The following is an 18,754-nucleotide window of genomic DNA, read 5'->3' on the forward strand; positions in this document are numbered from 1 at the left end:
GCCCTTCACTATTTTGAGCAGCATCCCATCCTTGCGCCTCTGACATAATCCACTGCTTTATTTAACTTTCTCTTAAATGTATCAATGCTGTGTGCCAGTTAATTTTTCACTACTGATGTACATTTTAAATTTTTATTGAAAATCTCACTGAAGACCTCCAGTTTTGCAGTATTTTTGCTTTTGAAGGAGTATATTTTCTATCAAAATCTTTCCAAACTTTTTAAAATGAGCTCCATTAGGTTACCTCATTTAAAATAATTCCCCCCCCCCCCCCCCCCAAAACAGATTAAATGTCTCATTATTGTTATAACTTCGCAGTTCAGATAATATTCTTGCCAATTCTGTTTTTTTGCAAAGTTAAAATAATTGGTCAGAATTGGAGACAGTGCTCCACATGTGGTCTATCCAAGATACAAGGCCGAAAAACGTCATACTTCATAATCTTATCTAGAAATGAATCTACTTTGACCTTTCCTAAAAAAGCTTTGTGGAACAGTTTGTGATTAGTACTCCCTGGTCTGCTAGTGCCTCATCATTTTGGCCATCACTTACACGCCTGGCCAGGTCGACCCTGCAACGTCACCATGACAACGGGCCTTCATGTTCAGATCAAGATCCCTGCACTTACAACTGGGACTGAAAATAATGCTTAACTGGCGACTCTGTATACCGTCTCAGTGTACTGCTGTTACACTTGGACTGTATCGGAGATGCTTATCTAATGTGTATCCAAGTGCTATGTATAGCGTCCACAAAAATGAATTTCACTGTACCTCAGTACATGTGACAAATAAAGTATCATGCCAAGTATTATGGGACCTTTGTTTTTATCACTGGAACAACCTTTAGTTTACTATTTGTGCAACACCTATCTCAAAAGCTTCAAATGCACAAATAGCCCAGTTGTTCTGCATAATTCCTTCTGCAGAGTAAAATGAACTCAGTACATAGAAATGCAACCTCAACTATGAGCTATGGACTGTTCATAAGTTAAGGGAGCAGAATTTGAAACCCATTGTCTACTCTGCTATTCAATTGTGGCTGATCTACCTATCCCTCTCAATCCTATTCTTCTGCCTTCTCCCCATAACCCACATTTGGTTGCACAAAAAATATTGGGGTTTTTCTTACTCTAGTATTGGAGTTACTTATTGGATTTTTGTCACTTATATATTATCTATGTGTATTGTTTTTATAGGCCTGTTAATGGCCTGTCCGAGGTGGAAGATTGGAACCTTCATGTGGTCCGCCCCGTTTCGACTAATGCAATCAACTCGATGTGCACAAACGGAATATCAACTAGAACAAGTTGTCCAACAACTTTAGGCTGTGCACACCACACGAAAGAAGAAGAAGAAGAAGGGCCTGTCCCACTTAGGCGATTTTTTGGGCGACTACAGGCGACTGCCGCAAAAATTCCAACATGTTGAAAAATGTTCTGTGACAGTGGCGTCAATTTTCGCTGTCGTAGGTTGACATAGATGTTGTCGTAGGTTGACGCCAGGTGTCGTAGGTGAATTCCATTAAAAGTAGTCCCAGGCAGTCGCCTAAAAAGTCGCCCAAGTGGGACAGGCCCTTTAGGCTGCTGCAACTAAGAATTTTATTGTTCTATTGTTGGTACATATGACAATTAAACACAGCTGACAATGCAAGTACTACTGAGAGAATGAAACAAGTTTTTGGTCTGCCATCAAAGTGCACTCACCTTTTGAGATTCTACCAAGTCTACTTGGACAGCATTGTCTACTGATTGTATATCCATTGGTTCTTTATCCACCTTCTCTGGTTTGACAACTTCTGCATGAGAGAAATATGACGTTTAAAACTATTTATTAGCAAGCAGACAAATGTTAATATATTCAAATGAAATTCAAACGTCAAAAATAAAGCAAAGGAAACAATCCTAATCAGGTGGGTTTAGTTTCGAGACACAGCTCAGTCCACCGAGTTTGCACCGACCAGCGATCCTCGCAAACTAACACTACCCTACACACCTACAATTTTACCGAGCCTATTAACCAACAAACCTGTGTCTTTGGAGTGTGAGAGGAAACCAGAGCTCCTGGAGAAAACCCACACAGATCACAGGGAGAGCGTCAGGCCCGTAACCCGAAATCATCCGGCATGCAGTTCTGGCTGTAACGCTTCCTGCGCAAAGCCGCCGGCACTGCTGCGCACCTTCTGTGTCTGGGCTTCACTGTCGGGATCGGGGTTGTCAATAGGCTGGGGACGAGTGAGTGTATTGCCAAGGCAATGGTCCGTAGGTGCACAATGTTCGTGAGCGCCCGTTACTAGGGGCCATCCTCGAAGGGGCGGGATCTATGTGAACACGTGATTTGATGCCTGCCATCCGGGACGGGATCCATGTGTTCACGTGATAGACGTGGCCCGCCATCCGCTCACAGACATGCATCCTTGTCACTATGCAGAACAAGGTTGCCCACCCCTGTGGTAAGTGAACATTAAACCAAGGTTTAACCACCTCACCTATAGGTTTGGCGATTCTCAGTAGTCTCTTCCTGGTAGGTGGAGCCTCGGTCTTTGGCTTCTCAGTTTGCTGCGACGGCACAGAGCCTTCCTGGTTGTCTTGCCGTCGCAGTGCCTTCTCACGTCGAATCTCTTCCAAAGTTTTAATCTTTACTCGTTCCAGTGGCTTCATCTTGATTCCACTTTCATCAGGGCTTGCCTTGTGACATTTCACTGTAAAACAACACTAATTAGATTTTCCACAAAGGCCATGAAGTTTAATGAGTTTTAGAGTCATATCCAGCACAGAAACAGGCCCTTCAGCCCAACGTGTGCAGGTATGTGTCCATACCCCTCTAAAATCTTTCCTATCCATGTACCTACCTGAATGTCTTTTAAATGTTGTGATTGTCCCTGCCTCAACTACCTCCCCCAGCAGCTAGTTTCACATACTCAATGCCCTCTGTGTGGAAAAAGCTGCTCCTCAGTTTCCTATTCAATTTTTATTTTTCACCTCAAACCAATTCGTGATTCCCCTGGGTTAAAGACTTTGTGCATTCACCATTTCTATTCCCCTCGTGTTTTTAAGCACCTCTAGAAGATCGCACCTCAGCTTCAAAGAGTTTTAAAAAAAAAGAGGAAAATAATATTTCAGGCAAAACAAAATTGTATATTATTTTCCGGAAGCATTAAATACCCAAAAAATAATAATTTACGATTAAATTTTTTTTAATGATATAACTGTATACAAAGGCCGACCAGCGTTTACTATGCTAAAGAAATTTCAACAAAAATATACAGCAAATATAGGAAAGAACTGCAGACGCTGGTTTAAATCAAAGGTAGACACAAAATGCTGAAGTAATTCAGAGGGACAGGCAGCATCTCTGGAGATGCTGACTGCCCCGCTGAGTTACTCCAGCATTGTGTCAACAGCAAAGTATATAGTCATAACTATCTAGAGATTAATAAAGAAAGTGTTAGAGTAACTCAGCAGGTTCATACAGCATCTCTGGAGAACGTGGACAGGCCATGTTGCAGGCTGACCCAAAAGGTTGCCTATTCATGTTTTCCACAGATGCTGCCTGACCCACTGAGTTACTCCAGCTCTGCCTTTTTTGGAAACCAGCATCTGGAGTTCCTTTGGAAAGAAGGAACGGGTGACGTTTTGAGTCGACCCGAAACATCGCCCATTACTTTTCTCCAGAGATGCTGCCTGACCCGCTGAGTTACTCCAGCATTTTGTGTCTATCTTCGGTGTAAACCAGCATCTGTGCAAACCAGCATCTGCAGTTCCTTCCTGCACATCTGGACTTCCACGTTTCTCTGATATCTCGAGGCAACTTAAGCAAGGAGAGACATTGAACAGCATGATCGGATGTTAATTGTTAGCGAGACATTTGAAGTCAGAGAAGTGACAGCAGGAGAGGAGATTTTCAGAAATGCTAGGACATAGTGACAGGATGCTCTGATGAATGCATGGCAATGAGGCAAGGCTCCTGAGGACAAATCCAGGACAAGGCTGATATATAGAAGAATAATGACAGCAACTAGCCTGCACAATTATCAGCTCATCTTAATGGGGACAAATGGATATTGATGCATAGTAATAGTAAATAACACTTGTTGCAGACTTGTGAAAAAGCCTATTTCATAAAACGATACCAATTATCAATAAGACAGATTAAAAAAAAAACACACCTTTGACTTTAGCAACTGATGGGCTCTTGTCTTTTTTGGGGTCAGCTTCAGGTTGCTTTGTAGCTGGATTATCCTTTGCAGGCTCTTCCTGGATCTTTCCCTGCTTCTTCACTAGAGCGTCTGATGTTGCCTTCACCTGAACAGTCCTAATGATTTTAGACGCCTCCTCCAGCAAGTTGCACGTCTGGACAGATGTGTCACAACTAGTAACGCCAACCCGGATCTCTCCATTGCTCTCGCCGAGGTCCCTCTTGGCAGCCTTTTCACGGCGAATCTCTTCCAAGGTTTTCACCCTGATTTCTCCGGGGCCTTCTGTTTTATTTACATGCCTTTCTGCAAAGTGAAAAATATTTAGTCGTTTATAGCGCTCCACAGGCCGCCAACCTGAAAGTGGAGTCGAACAACTAATCAGATGAAGTGTAACACCGTTGAAATGTCTACACGTGTCCTGTGTTGTACCCAATGCTGCAGCTGTACAATGCAATGCCAATCACTGAGGTTTGAAGAGTACACGTGGGTTTTCTCAAGATCCCCAAACCTCCCACATTCCAAAGACGTGTAGGTTTGGAGGTTATTGGCTTGATATAAATGTAAATTGTCCCTAGTGCGAGTAGGACAGCGTTAATGCGTGGGATCGCTGGTCAGTGCGGACTCGGTGGGCCGAAGGGCCCGTTTCTACATTGTATCTCTAAAACTAAAAACTAAAAATTAAGACTAAAACCCACAAAATGCCATGGATAGGTACACAATATTTTATTTATTTTTTAGTAAATAGCAATACTCATTATTGAGTGGCTCTCCCAAAACTATGTCAGTAATAGAAAGGAAAGGTTCGGAGAAGCAAAATCTGCCGGAGTATTGAGACATAGCTTTGTCAGTTCTGTCTTTTACACGATTCCTATATCGGGCAAGATGCTAAGATTAGATTGGACTGCATCAGATACAAATTATCTCAGCATAAAGCAGCAGGTTCACGGGTGTAGATTTCACCACCGCAGTTGGACGGGAAACTGTAGATCATCACTTTTGGAATGGGTCAGGGAACATGCATAATCCATTGAACTGGATGGGTTCGATTACAATTAAGAGCTGCCAAATACTGAAACTAGAACATTGAAATGAAGTCACGGAGAAGGCAAAAAAAAATTCTTTTTAAATCACACACACACACCATTATGTCAATCCAAACAGATAAAATAAGATAAAAGGCTAGAGTAACTCAGCGGGTCAGGCAGCACTTTGAGAACATGGATAAGTCAAGTTTTGGGTTGTAGGACCCTTCAGACCCGAAACATCACCTATCCATGTACTACCGAGATACTTCCGGACCCGCCGAGTTACTCCAGCATTTTGTGTCTTTCTTTGGCAGATCAGCACCTGCACAGTTCCTTGTTATTAGATAAGGAAATTTATATTGGATAATGCTTGAAAAAAAGGATCAGAACATTGTCTAGATGGTTGAGTTAATCCTAATATGTAGGAATAGGATCTGTGAATATAGATAGAAGCTCCCAGGTACATAAAAATGCTGGAGAAACTCAGCGGCTGCAGCAGCATCTATGGAGCGAAGGAAATAGGCAACGTTTCGGGCCGAAACGTTGCCTATTTCCTTCGCTCCATAGATGCTGCTGCACCCGCTGAGTTTCTCCAGCATTTTTGTGTACCTGGGATTTTCCAACATCTGCAGTTCATTCTTAAACAAATAGATAGAAGCCCCAGTACATAAGCATTCTGGAATAAAATAAATATATCAATAATAGTGCCCAGGAAATATCACGTTGAGGTAAAAATTCATCTGGTTGACTGTGCTCATGGAAGGATATTTACTGTTATTCAGTGTGGCCGACACAGTTTACTGCCTTGCAAAATAGTTTGGTCTATCAAGAATAGGCCAATAAGAATTAAAACACGTCGCAACAGTTAACTCCATTCATGGGGAATTTAATGGGGCCAACTCTTTCATGTAACTGTCACAGGGCAAGTACTAAATCACTTGATTACCTACCCTGTTCCACAAAGGAAATATCTGCAGGCAGACCAAGCCTCTCCCGTACAGATCTAGGAGTTTGAACTGAAACGGAAAAAGCACAAACCTTCATGAGTTACACAGTCCATGCAATAAAAGTCATGCGCAGGTAATTGTACTTCAAGGCGTGAACAGTTGTTATTAAGATGTACCTATGTGGGTTAAGTTACAGCATTGAGCATCATGTTGGCATAGACCATTCAAGGCGGTAAGATAGGGTGCAGAAGAAGGGAGTGACGTGCAAATAGAAACCTTGACCATGGGTGCTGTCGGTGCAGAGTTTGTATATTCTCCCTGTGACTGCATTGGTTTTCTCCGGGTGCTTCAGTTTCCTCCCAAATTCCGCAAAGTTCAGGTTTGTAGGTAAATTGTAAATTGTCCCTAGTGTGTAGGATACGGTTAGTGTGTGGGTGACTGCTGGTCGGCATGGACTGGGTGGGCCGAAGGGCCTGTTTCAACACGGCATCTCAAAAGGGTGTACTTAAGGCTTGACTGGCTGCTCTGTGACGAGATGGTTCACTTTAACCTCTGGGTTACTAAGTGATTAACACACAAATAATTCACCAAGGCTACTACAATCGGAGTGTTGCAACAACTGATTAGACCCCAACTTTAGGTATTTTATGTACCTTTGGGTATCAGCTCTTCAGGGCCATCTTCTGCCAGTAACTTTCTTTTGCCGAGTCTCTCCGAGAGATTTCGCTTTAATGTTGGTTCAAACTCAGCTTAAAAAAAAAAAACAGGAATTTTCACAAGATACACAAGCAAGAATTGGAAAAGACACTGACATGGGGGAAGGAAATGAGGAACCCTCCTTTGCTGGGAAATCAACTAGAGCACATTAAGCGAGTCATACAGCACGGATCAGGCCCTTCGGCCCAATTTGTCCATGCAGACCGAGATGCCCCATCTAAACCAGTGCCATTTGCCTGCATTTGGCACAAAGACCTCTAAACCTTTCCTATCCATGTATCTGTCCAAGTGTCTTTTAAATAATGTTATAATACGTGTCTCAACTACCACCTCTGGTAGCTCCTTCCACCATCCTCCGAGTGAAACTTTGCCCCTCAGGTTCCTATTAAATCTTTCTAATCTCATTTTAAACTTGCGTCCTCTGGTGCTTGGTTCCCCATACTCTGGGTATTCATAGTCACAGGCTCAATGTTTAAAATGTATGTGGATATCAAGGGAACCATGTAGAAGTTTCTTAATCAGGTGGAAATGCATGCAGAAGTGGATTTCAGAGCCAACTTTCACCTACAACAAATAATGACCACCAAGTAATTGTATGACCACACAATTAAGACCCAAATGACAAAACAAACAACTATCTCCATCAACCAAGAATCATGATGAGGATCCAATTACTTGACTGCGGGCTTCCACTTTGTACCAACAAGCAAGCTTTAAAATAATCAGCTGTGAAGATTGTGAAGGCACTACACAAATGAAATCATTTTATTTATTTGAAGTTACGAGAGTGTCGATATTTTCAAACCTCACAACTTCTGCTTGCAATGCAACCGTAGAATGTTAGATACCTTTAAGTGGAACCTCTTCAGTCATATCCTTTGGGATTATTTTCTTTTGACCAAGTCTTTCTGCAAGACTGCGTTTAAAAGGTGGTTCTCCTTCATTCATAGTTACTGGGGGGAAAAAAATAGACAACTATTCTATCAAAATACTGTACATAAAAAGTTTGGAGAAATACTGCAACTCCGAATCTTCCATTTTGAATGATTTGCAGAATACATTTTTGAAAATTATTACTGAATGCATTCCCCAAAGCACTTCTTGGCACGGCATTCCAGATAGACCACAAATTCAGTCAATCTGGCACAATTATCAATCACAGTATCAACATCAATTATTTTAGTGCAAAAAAAATTGATCAACACACTCATTTGTGGGCAATTTATAAACAGCATCAAGCTTTTTAAAATCAGAAATAAGGTTCCAGAATGAAATATGACTGAAAAAATTACTGTACAGGGTACAAGCTTATTGTTTATGATGGTACGCCTGTAGAGTGGAATTCTTAGCGGATGACACCAATTAATTTGTACAATGAAACAGTGCTATGCGATAAAATATCTTCATGTGATCGGAGCAGAATTAGGCCATTCAGCCCATTAATTCTACACTGCCATTCAATCATGGCTGATCTATCTTTCCCCTCGCAACCCCATTCTCCTGCCTTCTCCCCATAACTCCCGACACCCGTACTAATCAAATATGAACACACTCATCAAATCAGAAATATCTTCGATCTTGCAATGAGATTCCATTGAAAACGTCAATACGCGAGTTAAAATACCTACATTTCTTTGGAGATAAGGTCACAGTCCGGAAGACTGTCCTTACATTTTCTTTTTCAATTACAACGTTTTCACAATTCTGCTCTGATTTTTGAATCTGTGTTACCGGCTGCATTGTGGGTTCACCTGTGATTAAAAAGGACAAGGTTGAAGAATTACAAAGGTGAGATCTGCATCCTGCCCCCTTCCTCCTCCCAGCATCGTTCATATCCCTGAAATGCTGTAGTTAAAGAGGCCCCCTTTTAACTTCTCCACAAGACAATCGCACAGGCAGTTAACTGGATAGCAAGCAAATATTTACCTATTCTCTTCACTTTATCCTTCATGGATTTCTTCCGTTTGATCTGTTCCAGCGTTTTTATTCCAAAATCCAAACTGTCATCTGGCGGAAAGTAGGATCTTTGTTAGAGCCACAGATTAACCCATTTCTCAGAACCAAAAGAAACAGCACGGTGGCGCAGCAGTAGAGGGGCTGCCTTACAGCACCAGAGACCCGGGTCTGATCCAGACTACAGGTGCTGTCTCTACGGAGTTTGCACGTTCTCCCTGTGACCTGCGTGGGTTTTCTCCAGGTGCTCCAGTTTCCTCCCACACCCAAAGGACATACAGGTTTATAGGTTATGGTAAAATTATCCCTCGTGCAGAGGATAATGTCACTGGTCTGTGTGGATCGGTGGGCCGATGAGCCCGTTTCCGCACTGTATCTCTAAAGTCCAAAATCTAAAAGCAACGCAGTCATGCTCAGCTCAGTAGCAAATATAGTTCCAGCAAGTTATAAGCTCATGAGTACGAGCCCCGTTGCTGTTTTATAAAACTTTGGTTGGGCCACATTTGCAGCATTGTATGCAGTTCCGATCACTCCATTACAGTTAGGATTGAGGTTTTGGAGAAGGGACAGAAGAGGCCTGCCAGACCATTGCCTAGATTAGAGGGTATTAGCAGTAAGGAGATTGGACAAACTTGGATCCACGTGTGCCAGTGTGGGTCTTCTTTATTTTACAGTTGTACACTGTGCATAAGCACACTCATTCACAAGACTGATAAGATATAGAATGTATCACATGACACAAATCACACCATTCTACTACTCAGCTCTTAAAGTTACAGTTACCATCATATACACTACAGTTTTCTCTGGAGCTTCAGAGGTTTGAGGGGAGACCAGATAGAAATATATAAAATTGTGGGAGGGATAGATAGGTAGATAGTAAGAACCTTATATTCACCTTGGATAGAAATGGCAATAACTAGAGGGCTTAACTTTAAGGTCAGATAAGGAAAGATTACAGGAGAGTTTTTATTTTCAGAGAGTGGCGCATTGCCAGAGGAGGTGCTGGAGGCAGGTGCGATAGCAGCGTTTAAGTGGCTGTTGGATAGGCACAGGGATATATAAAGAATGGAGGGGTATAGATCACATGCAGGCAGAGATTAGTTTAACTTGGCGCCATGATCGGCAGACACTGAGCTGGAGGACTTGGTTCTGTGGTTTATCGTGCCACGTTCCACGAGATACATCAAGCAGATGTTGGAGAAATATCAACATGGGGTTATTTCTGGGCTGAGCGCGGATTACCTTTCTGAACAGGTAAAGTCTGTCTGTTGGTCGATATGATGCGGATACCGTTCTGCTCTTCTGCAATTGGAGCCTGAGTGCTTTTATTTTCCTCTCCTTCCTCAGAAAACTGATCTGAAACGAGAGTTGAAAGCAATATCAGCGACTAACTTGCAACAGCTATTGTGACACTGCGGCCAGCAGAGAACACAAAGGCATATCAAAATTTCCACATAGGTCACAAACAATATGCAAATTTTATGTTATGCACTATGTTAAAAGACATTTGGACAGGGACACGGATAGGAAAGGTTTAGAGGGATATGGGCCAAATGGGACTAACGTAGATGGGGCATCTTGGTCGTCATTTGGGCCGAAGGGCCTGTTTCCATGCTGTGTGACTGACAACTGAGCAGCCTTGACGTTTCACCATGCTTGCCCACTGATCCCAAGGTTAACACCCACAGGCAATGGAATGGTGACACGAGAGGCACCCGTATGTTTATCGCATCACAGGGCCATTCAGTCCATTGTGTGGTCAAAATTGGGGTTTGGAGTTTTTGCCACTGCCTGGTGAGTGGCCTGCAGGTTAATTAGTCACGCAGTGTAGAAACAGGCCCTTCGGCCCAAATTGCCAAAATTCTCAATAGAGTCAGAGTGATACTGCATGGAAACAGGCCCTTCTTGCCCACATGTCCCTGCTACATTAGTCGCACCTGCTTGAGTTTGGTCCACACCCCTCCAAACCTGTCCTATCCATGTACCTGTCTAGCGGTTTCTTAAATGTTGGCATAGTCCCTGCCTCAACTACCTCCTCTGGCAGTTCGTTCGATACACCCACCAACCCTTTGTGTGAAAACGTTACCACTCAAGATTCCTAGTAAATCTTTCCCCCCTACATCTTAAACCTATGTCCTCTGGTCCTCAATTCACCTACTCTGGGCACAAGACTGTGCATTCAAGTCACCATGCAAGTATTAAAGCACACGGCATTGGGGGTTCAGTATTGATGTGGATAGAGGACTGGCTGGCAAACAGGAAGCAAAGAGTAGGAGTAAACGGGTCCTTTTCACAATGGCAGGCAGTGACTAGTGGGGTACCGCAAGGCTCAGTGCTGGGACCCCAGCTATTTACAATATATATTAATGATCTGGATGAGGGAATTGAAGGCAATATCTCCAAGTTTGCGGATGACACTAAGCTGGGGGGCAGTGTTAGCTGTGAGGAGGATGCTAGGAGACTGCAAGATGACTTGGATAGGCTGGGTGAGTGGGCAAATGTTTGACAGATGCAGTATAATGTGGATAAATGTGAGGTTATCCATTTTGGTGGCAAAAACAGGAAAGCAGACTATTATCTAAATGGTGGCCGACTAGGAAAAGGGGAGATGCAGCGAGACCTGGGTGTCATGGTACACCAGTCATTGAAAGTAGGCATGCAGGTGCAGCAGGCAGTGAAGAAAGCGAATGGTATGTTAGCTTTCATAGCAAAAGGATTTGAGTATAGGAGCAGAGAGGTTCTACTGCAGTTGTACAGGGTCTTGGTGAGACCACACCTGGAGTATTGCGTACAGTTTTGGTCTCCAAATCTGAGGAAGAACATTATTGCCATAGAGGGAGTGCAGAGAAGGTTCACCAGACTGATTCCTGGGATGTCAGGACTTTCTTATGAAGAAAGACTGGATAGACTTGGTTTATACTCTCTAGAATTTAGGAGATTGAGAGGGGATCTTATAGAAACTTATAAAATTCTTAAGGGGTTGGACAGGCTAGATGCAGGAAGATTGCTCCCGATGTTGGGGAAGTCCAGGACAAGGGGTCACAGCTTAAGGATAAGGGGGAAATCCTTTAAAACCGAGATGAGAAGAACTTTTTTTACACAGAGAGTGGTGAATCTCTGGAACTCTCTGCCACAGAGGGTAGTCGAGGCCAGTTCATTGGCTATATTTAAGAGGGAGTTAGATGTGGCCCTTGTGGCTAAGGGGATCAGAGGGTATGGAGAGAAGGCAGGTACGGGATACTGAGTTGGATGATCAGCCATGATCATATTGAATGGCGGTGCAGGCTCGAAGGGCCGAATGGCCTACTCCTGCACCTAATTTCTATGTTTCTAAGTACTTGTTTTAAAGAGTGTTCAGAGCTTCATCTTCACTAGCCTCTCAGATCAACAATTGGATTGAGATATTTTTCCTCAAAATGTATCATTATACACATTGGGGCAACATAGTGATGTAATCGGTAGAGACGCTGTCTCACAGCGCCAGACACCCGGGTTCCATTCTGACAGAGCTCTCCCAGTGAACGCACAAACACAGGGAGACTGATCATGTAGGAATTGTTTGGGTGCTCCGGTTTCCTCCCACGTTTCCAAGACGTGGGTCTGCAGGCTAATTGGCCTCGGTACATTGCTCCAGGTATGTAGGGAGTGGATGAGAAAGTGGAATAGCAGAACGAGTGTGAACGGGTGATCAATGGTTGGTGTGGACTCTAGCTTTCAAGCTGCATCTCTAAAGCAAATTAAACAGGCAAGATAATTAGAAAATACCTTATATTTCAATATCCATTGTGGGAGCAGTCAAGTGCATCATGATTTATGATATCAAATTAAAGTATTTTACAAAGCTCTGATATACAAATCCTATCAAACAATTTCACGTCTTCAATCCATCTGAGGTGTAGATGGATTTTCTTTTTACTAATTAGTTCCAGAAACTGTTTTAAGCTCAGCTAATTCCCAAAGCTCAGGGTTCTATAGGTGGCATGGTGGTGCCTTAGTGCTAGAAACCTGGATATGATCCTGACTACGGATGCTGTCTGTACAGAGTTTGTACATTATGACCGTAACCACGTGGGTTTTCTCCAGGTGCTGCGGTTTCCTCCCACACTCCAAAGATGTACAGGTTTGTACGTTAATTGGCTTTGGTAAAAATGGTAAAATTGTTCCTACTGCGTCAGGATAGTGCTGGTTGGCACGGCCTCAGTGAGCTGAAGGGTCTGTATTTCTAAACTAAATTACGTGTCTCACTGGCTCCTGCGCAAAATGCAGAGCTGCTGTAGGCTTGGTAAACGTAGGAAAGAAAACATGCACAGGGAAACATGAACTAACAGTAGCATCTTCGAAAGGGGTTCGAAAACACAGAAAATAGGACATCGTCCCTCAGGCAAGAAGTATAGAAGTGTGAAACTCATACCTCTAGTTTCAGGGACAGATTCTTCCCAGCTGTTCTCAGGCAACTGAATTAACCTACCACAACTAGGGAGCAGCCCTGAGCTACTATCGACCTCATTGGAGACCCTCGGACTATCTTTGAACAGATCTTACTGGCTTTATCTTGCACTAAATATGATTCACATTATTCTCTAAATTGTGTCTGTACACTGAATGGCTGGATTGTAATCGTGTATTGTCTTTCTGCCGACTTGTTAGCACGCGACACTGTACCTCGGCACACGTGACAATAAATTAAACTCAAACGCAGACAACTAAAGAAAAATCATAAACCATCTTACCATCATCATCTTCATCGTCATCTGCCGCGTTGATCACCACAGGAGGGTGAGTGGGGCTTGGCACATTCTCAGATGCCTCCATTTTCATGACACCCCGAACCTGTGGCGATGGATTGGACTGAATAGGAATCTTGGGCTGTTGTAATGGATTGATGGGCAACTGAGGTGCCATAGGCTCTTCAATCGTCTCGGCCACTTCTTGTTTGGTTAGAAAACCTGGAAGATATAGCAAAAGTAATCGCTGAAACTGATCGAGCATTAAGCTACGCAAAAGATCTACAAAAGATAGAACACTGTTGTGGGCTGCACTCGACAATTAGACTTCAAGATGGTGCAACACTGCATTCTCAATGTATATTAGGGAAGGACACTAATTTCTGATCGTATAAGACTATAAAGCAAAGGTGTAGAATTGGAGGCATTTGGCCCATCGAGTCCGCTCCACCATTCGATCATGACTGATCTATTTATCCCCCTCAACCCCATTCTTCTGCCTTCTCCCAGTAACCTTTGACGCCTGCAGTGATAGCACAGTACACAATTTATGCAGGATCATTTACTGTGCATTGTTAATTGTCCTGAAGAATACGTTAGTTACTGGGCCACGTGCTTGAACTGGCGATGTCATTTTGAGAAAGTACATCGATCGTGCGATCGAGGAAACAGTCAGTTTGGCCCTTACTAGGAAATTCTAGAATGTTCCGTTGAAAGGCGTAACAGCATGATCAAGTATTTATATCATAACTTACGTGACTGTGATGCTCATTTTACCGAATTAACTATGAAGTACGATTTCACAAGGAATCTGTATCGTGGCAAAGCAGCATTCAACGTTAAAATACTATTTATGGCATAACCTGTTCTACGCTAAAGGTGAATCGCAAGTCACATCACAACTCATTCATGAGTGAAAATGAGAGAGATCTGATATACTTTTTAGTTTAGTTTAGAGATAAAGCACGGAAACTTTGGCCCACCGAGTCCACGCTGACCACCAATCAGTCGTTCAGTACCACTATCCTACACCTGAGGGACAATTTACAATTTTTACCAAAGCCATTTAACCTACAATCCTGTATATCTTTGGGATGAGGGAGGAAACTGGATCACCCAGAGAAAACCCACGCAGTCACAGGGAGAAACGTACAAACTCCATATAGACAGCACCCGTAATCAGCATCGAACCCAGGTTTAATTTAGTTTAGAGATATAGCACGGAAACAGGCCCTTCAAGTCCACGCCAACAAGCGATCACCCTGCACAATAGCACTATTCTACACACTAGGGACAATTTACAATTTTTACCGAAGCCAATTAATCTACAAATCTGCACATCTTTGGAGTAAAGGAGAAAACGGGGGCACCCGGAGAAATCCACATGTCACCTGTGGTGCTGTCAGGCAGCAACTAGACCACTGTGTCCTGTCCGTGATGCCCTGTTTAACTGAAGAACTTGCTGACATGTGACAATAAAGTATCACTGAATGTACATTATATTCTAGTATATAAAATATAACTAATTATAATAGACACTTAAAAAGAATAATATGATTAAGTGGATGCAGGAAACACATTAGATGCAGTCAGTTAGTGCACAGACCTTTTGTGGCAGGGATGAAGACTCCTTCAATGAAGCGTGGCTTACCGTGGTGGAAAGCACAGTTCAGCTTTGTACAGCCAGTGAGTTGCTTCTCCCAGTAGCAGGGGATCTCATTCCGTCTCTTCTGCAAGGTGGAGAAAAATAAGTGACTTTAAACAATTCAACTTCACGCAGCCGTTAAGATTACCAACCACAAATTAGCAATAATTCGGACAGCATAAAGGATGAATCCTCACTGTGGCATTGCACAGAGAACGCCGAGCTAAACTAACTTCATCTGCCTGCACTTGATCTATACCCCAAATGAGAATTGCATATATTTAAAGCCTAAACCATTAAAATCAGCATGGAAGTTTGAGATTTGAAAGCATGCAGAGAAAATCCACACCAGCAGATAAGAAACAGACCTACTGTGGAAAGCAGTGTCATTTAGCACATAGTACAAAGGTAGCTCCTTTCACCACGTTTAAGAAACATTTGGCAGGTACATGGATAGGATAGGTTGAGGGATTGTGGGCCAAATGCAAGAAAGCGGGACTAGTGCAGTTGCGGTATGTTGATCGACGTACGGGCACGTTGGGCCGAAGGGCTTGTTTCCACACTGCATGACACCATGACAAACAGCTGATTTTTCAGGACGTAGAATGCTGCAGAGTGGTGCTCCCCAGGGTTCAATGCAAGGACCAGATCTTCCTTGGCAAAGATTAATGATTTGATTAATGGCATGCACAATAAGATTTCAAAATATTTAGTTTGGTTTTAAATTAGAGATATAGCGCGGAAACAGGCTCTTCAGCCCACCAAGTCTGCGTCGACCAGTGATCCATGTACACTAGCACTATCCTACACACTAGGGACAATTTGCAATCTTCAAAGTCAATTAACCTACAAACCTGTACATCTTTGGAGCGTGGGAGGAAACCGCAGCACCCAGAGAAAACGCACATTAATATTATCCTACACACTCGGGACAATTTTTACGTTTTTTCATTTATAGCAATCAATTAACCTACACATCTATGTGTCTTAGGAGTGTGGGAGGAAACTGAAGATCTCGGAGAAACCCCTTGTGGTCACAGGGAGAACGTGCAAACTCCGTGCAGACAGCACCCGTGGTCAGGATCAAACCCGGGTCTCTGGCGCTGTGAGGCAGCAGTTCTTCCGCTGTGTATCATGCCACCCTAAGAGGCTGCCCTTTCCTTACAAAAAGTTGTTCAAGGAAAATCTTAGATCACTAACTTACATCGATTTCCATGTGGCGAAACTTGCAGACTTGGCGGAAGCATCGCCCTTCTTGCCATAAAGTACAGATGGTTTCATTGCCAAGAGCTGCCTCACAGTGACGGAACAGACAAGTGTCGCCCTGCAAAAGCACAAGTAAATTTGATCAGAGTAAGAACAATCATTTATGAACTGAAGAGCTGCAGGTTCAGCAAAGTAACAGCTTCACTGGCATCAATATACACCAAGATGTCAATTATCATAGGCTGCGGCCTGCACGCATTTTTTTAAATGGCACCCAAGGTCTGAGATGTAGAACATTATACAGAAAATTAGATTCCCCCCCCCTCCCCCCCCAAAATTGGTAAAGAACTCAGGCATACAATACTATTACTGCTTGAGCTTCAGTCATCAATACACCAACATAAATGGGGTCAAGGAAAGAGCATCACGTCGCGGCCCTGTTTCCACCAATCTTTCCATCACCACGCACAAGAAGCACAAGCATTGTATGCAGATGCCGAGAAGTGTGTTCAGCTCTGGCTGAACAACTTCTAATCTTGTGTGTGGACTCGATAAGAAAAACCAGCATAAATTAGTTTAGTTTAGAGATAGATTGTGGAAAAAAGTCCCTCTGGCCCACACTGACCAGCTTATCACCCGTACTCATTAGGGACAATTTGCAGAAGCCAATTAACCTAGGTGTTTGGAGCATGGAGGAAACTGGAGCACCATTGGGACTTCTCGTCCTTCCATCATGGACATGGGGTACAAGCGCTGTCTGATTAGAGCTAAGGGCATTACCAGAGCCCCCACACACCCACAATTTGGACTGTTTATACTGCTTAACTCTGGGAGGAGGTACCGCAGCATGAAGAGCGGGACAACCAGGTTCTGCAACAGCTTCATCCCCCAGGCCATAAGATTACTGAACAATCAACAAAACCGAGGCTAGAACTTTTTAAATATCGACACTTTTTAAAAAACTTTTTATATATATTTATTTTACAGAACCATGCACATGAGGCATTTTTATGGACGCACCTAGCACTCCAGCACCTAGCACTTTTTACTTTTACTATTTACCTGATTGGAGAGTCAAATGCAACGAAATTTCGTTCAAGGTGCACTGTGTCTAGGTGTATATCTGAATGACAATAAAGTTTTCATTCATTCATTCAGTCACAGGGAGAATGTACAAACTCAGTACAGGTAGGTCCCGCAGTCAGGATCGAACCAGGAACTCTGACTCTAAGGCAGCATCTACGCCACTGTGCTGCCCAATGTTGGTGCATTGATGAACTCAATAATATTCGTTATATTCAACCGCATCATACTGATCTACCTCAAACTATTGATCAATTGATTGCTGGTTGAAAAACCTGACTGATCATTTTCAGACCTATAAATTTGTTTAGTCTTGTTCTTGACTCTCTTTTAAAACTCTGACATGTTCTTTTACGAGGATGTTGCCAGGAATCGAAGGGCTGAGTTGTAGGGAGAAAGGCTAGCTCTTTATTCCTTGGAGCGCAGATGGCTGAGGTGCAATCTTAGAGGTGTATAAAATCATGAGAGGAACAGGCAGGGTGTATGCCCAGTCTTTTACCCTGGGTAGGGAAATCAAGAACCAAAGCACACACGTTTAAGGTGAGGGGATAGATTTAATATGAATCTGAGGACAAACTTTTTCCACTCAGAGGGTGGCGGGTACATGGAATGAGCTGTCTGAGGAAGTAGTTGAGGCGTGTCTACGAAAAGCATTTAAGATACTTTGATGTGGTAAATGGTTAGGAAAGGTTGAGGGATATGGATCTAATGTGGGTAAATGGGATTAGATTAGGCATCTTGGTCATCATGGACAAATTAGACCAAATGGAATATTTCTGTGCTGTATGGCTTTATGACTCTAACTCTTCAAAATGATACACACAAACCTTGGCACAAGTAGAATAAAAATAAAAGTAGCAGTCGTCTCCTTGCAGCGTCATGTTTGCCGTTTAACAAATTCCCTCCCAAGCAAGGACTTCCGCCGCTAGTTTCTCCACACTCTCAAACGTTGCTATTCTGTGGGCTCCAGGGGAGATGATGCAAAGTTGTCTTCTGGAATCTTCCGCAAACTTTATCCAAACTGAAAAAAAAAGCAAGAAAGCAAATTATTGATTCAGGCAAGAGTACAACATTGTAACACAATGACTGAATGTTGTTCCAATTGTAACATCAGTGGCACGAGCAGTCGAGAAGGCCGGCCAATTCGAGACAAATCACATGTTTTTTCTATTCTATTCATCGGACAGGGCTCAGAGTACAGGTAAAGGCGCAAAATTAGACACAAAATGCTGGAGTCACTCAGCGGGCCCGGCA

At 43.0% G+C, this 18,754-nt stretch overlaps 1 protein-coding gene across 7 annotated transcripts in view; it reads right to left on the minus strand.

Annotated features, from left to right (window-relative positions):
• Positions 1–18,754, minus strand: part of zc3h11a (zinc finger CCCH-type containing 11A) — a 30,051-nt gene that overhangs the window by 5,275 nt on the left and 6,022 nt on the right. For 4 of the 7 annotated variants that reach the window (XM_033042869.1, XM_033042870.1, XM_033042871.1 and 1 more), the window contains 13 exons: positions 18,328–18,521; positions 16,416–16,535; positions 15,173–15,296; positions 13,573–13,788; positions 10,085–10,198; positions 8,813–8,893; positions 8,515–8,637; positions 7,735–7,839; positions 6,823–6,918; positions 6,173–6,238; positions 4,168–4,500; positions 2,488–2,700; positions 1,706–1,797 (listed from right to left, as the gene is read on the minus strand). In XM_033042869.1, coding sequence (XP_032898760.1) covers positions 1,706–1,797; positions 2,488–2,700; positions 4,168–4,500; positions 6,173–6,238; positions 6,823–6,918; positions 7,735–7,839; positions 8,515–8,637; positions 8,813–8,893; positions 10,085–10,198; positions 13,573–13,788; positions 15,173–15,296; positions 16,416–16,535; positions 18,328–18,381 — 1,737 coding nt within the window. In that variant the 5' untranslated portion in view covers positions 18,382–18,521. The remainder of the gene's footprint in view (positions 1–1,705; positions 1,798–2,487; positions 2,701–4,167; positions 4,501–6,172; positions 6,239–6,822; positions 6,919–7,734; positions 7,840–8,514; positions 8,638–8,812; positions 8,894–10,084; positions 10,199–13,572; positions 13,789–15,172; positions 15,297–16,415; positions 16,536–18,327; positions 18,522–18,754) is intronic. The other 3 variants (XM_033042874.1, XM_033042873.1, XM_033042875.1) reach the window with 2 other exon arrangements.

Source organism: Amblyraja radiata, chromosome 24, assembly GCF_010909765.2.
Source record: "Amblyraja radiata isolate CabotCenter1 chromosome 24, sAmbRad1.1.pri, whole genome shotgun sequence".
NCBI classification, from domain to species: domain Eukaryota; kingdom Metazoa; phylum Chordata; class Chondrichthyes; order Rajiformes; family Rajidae; genus Amblyraja; species Amblyraja radiata.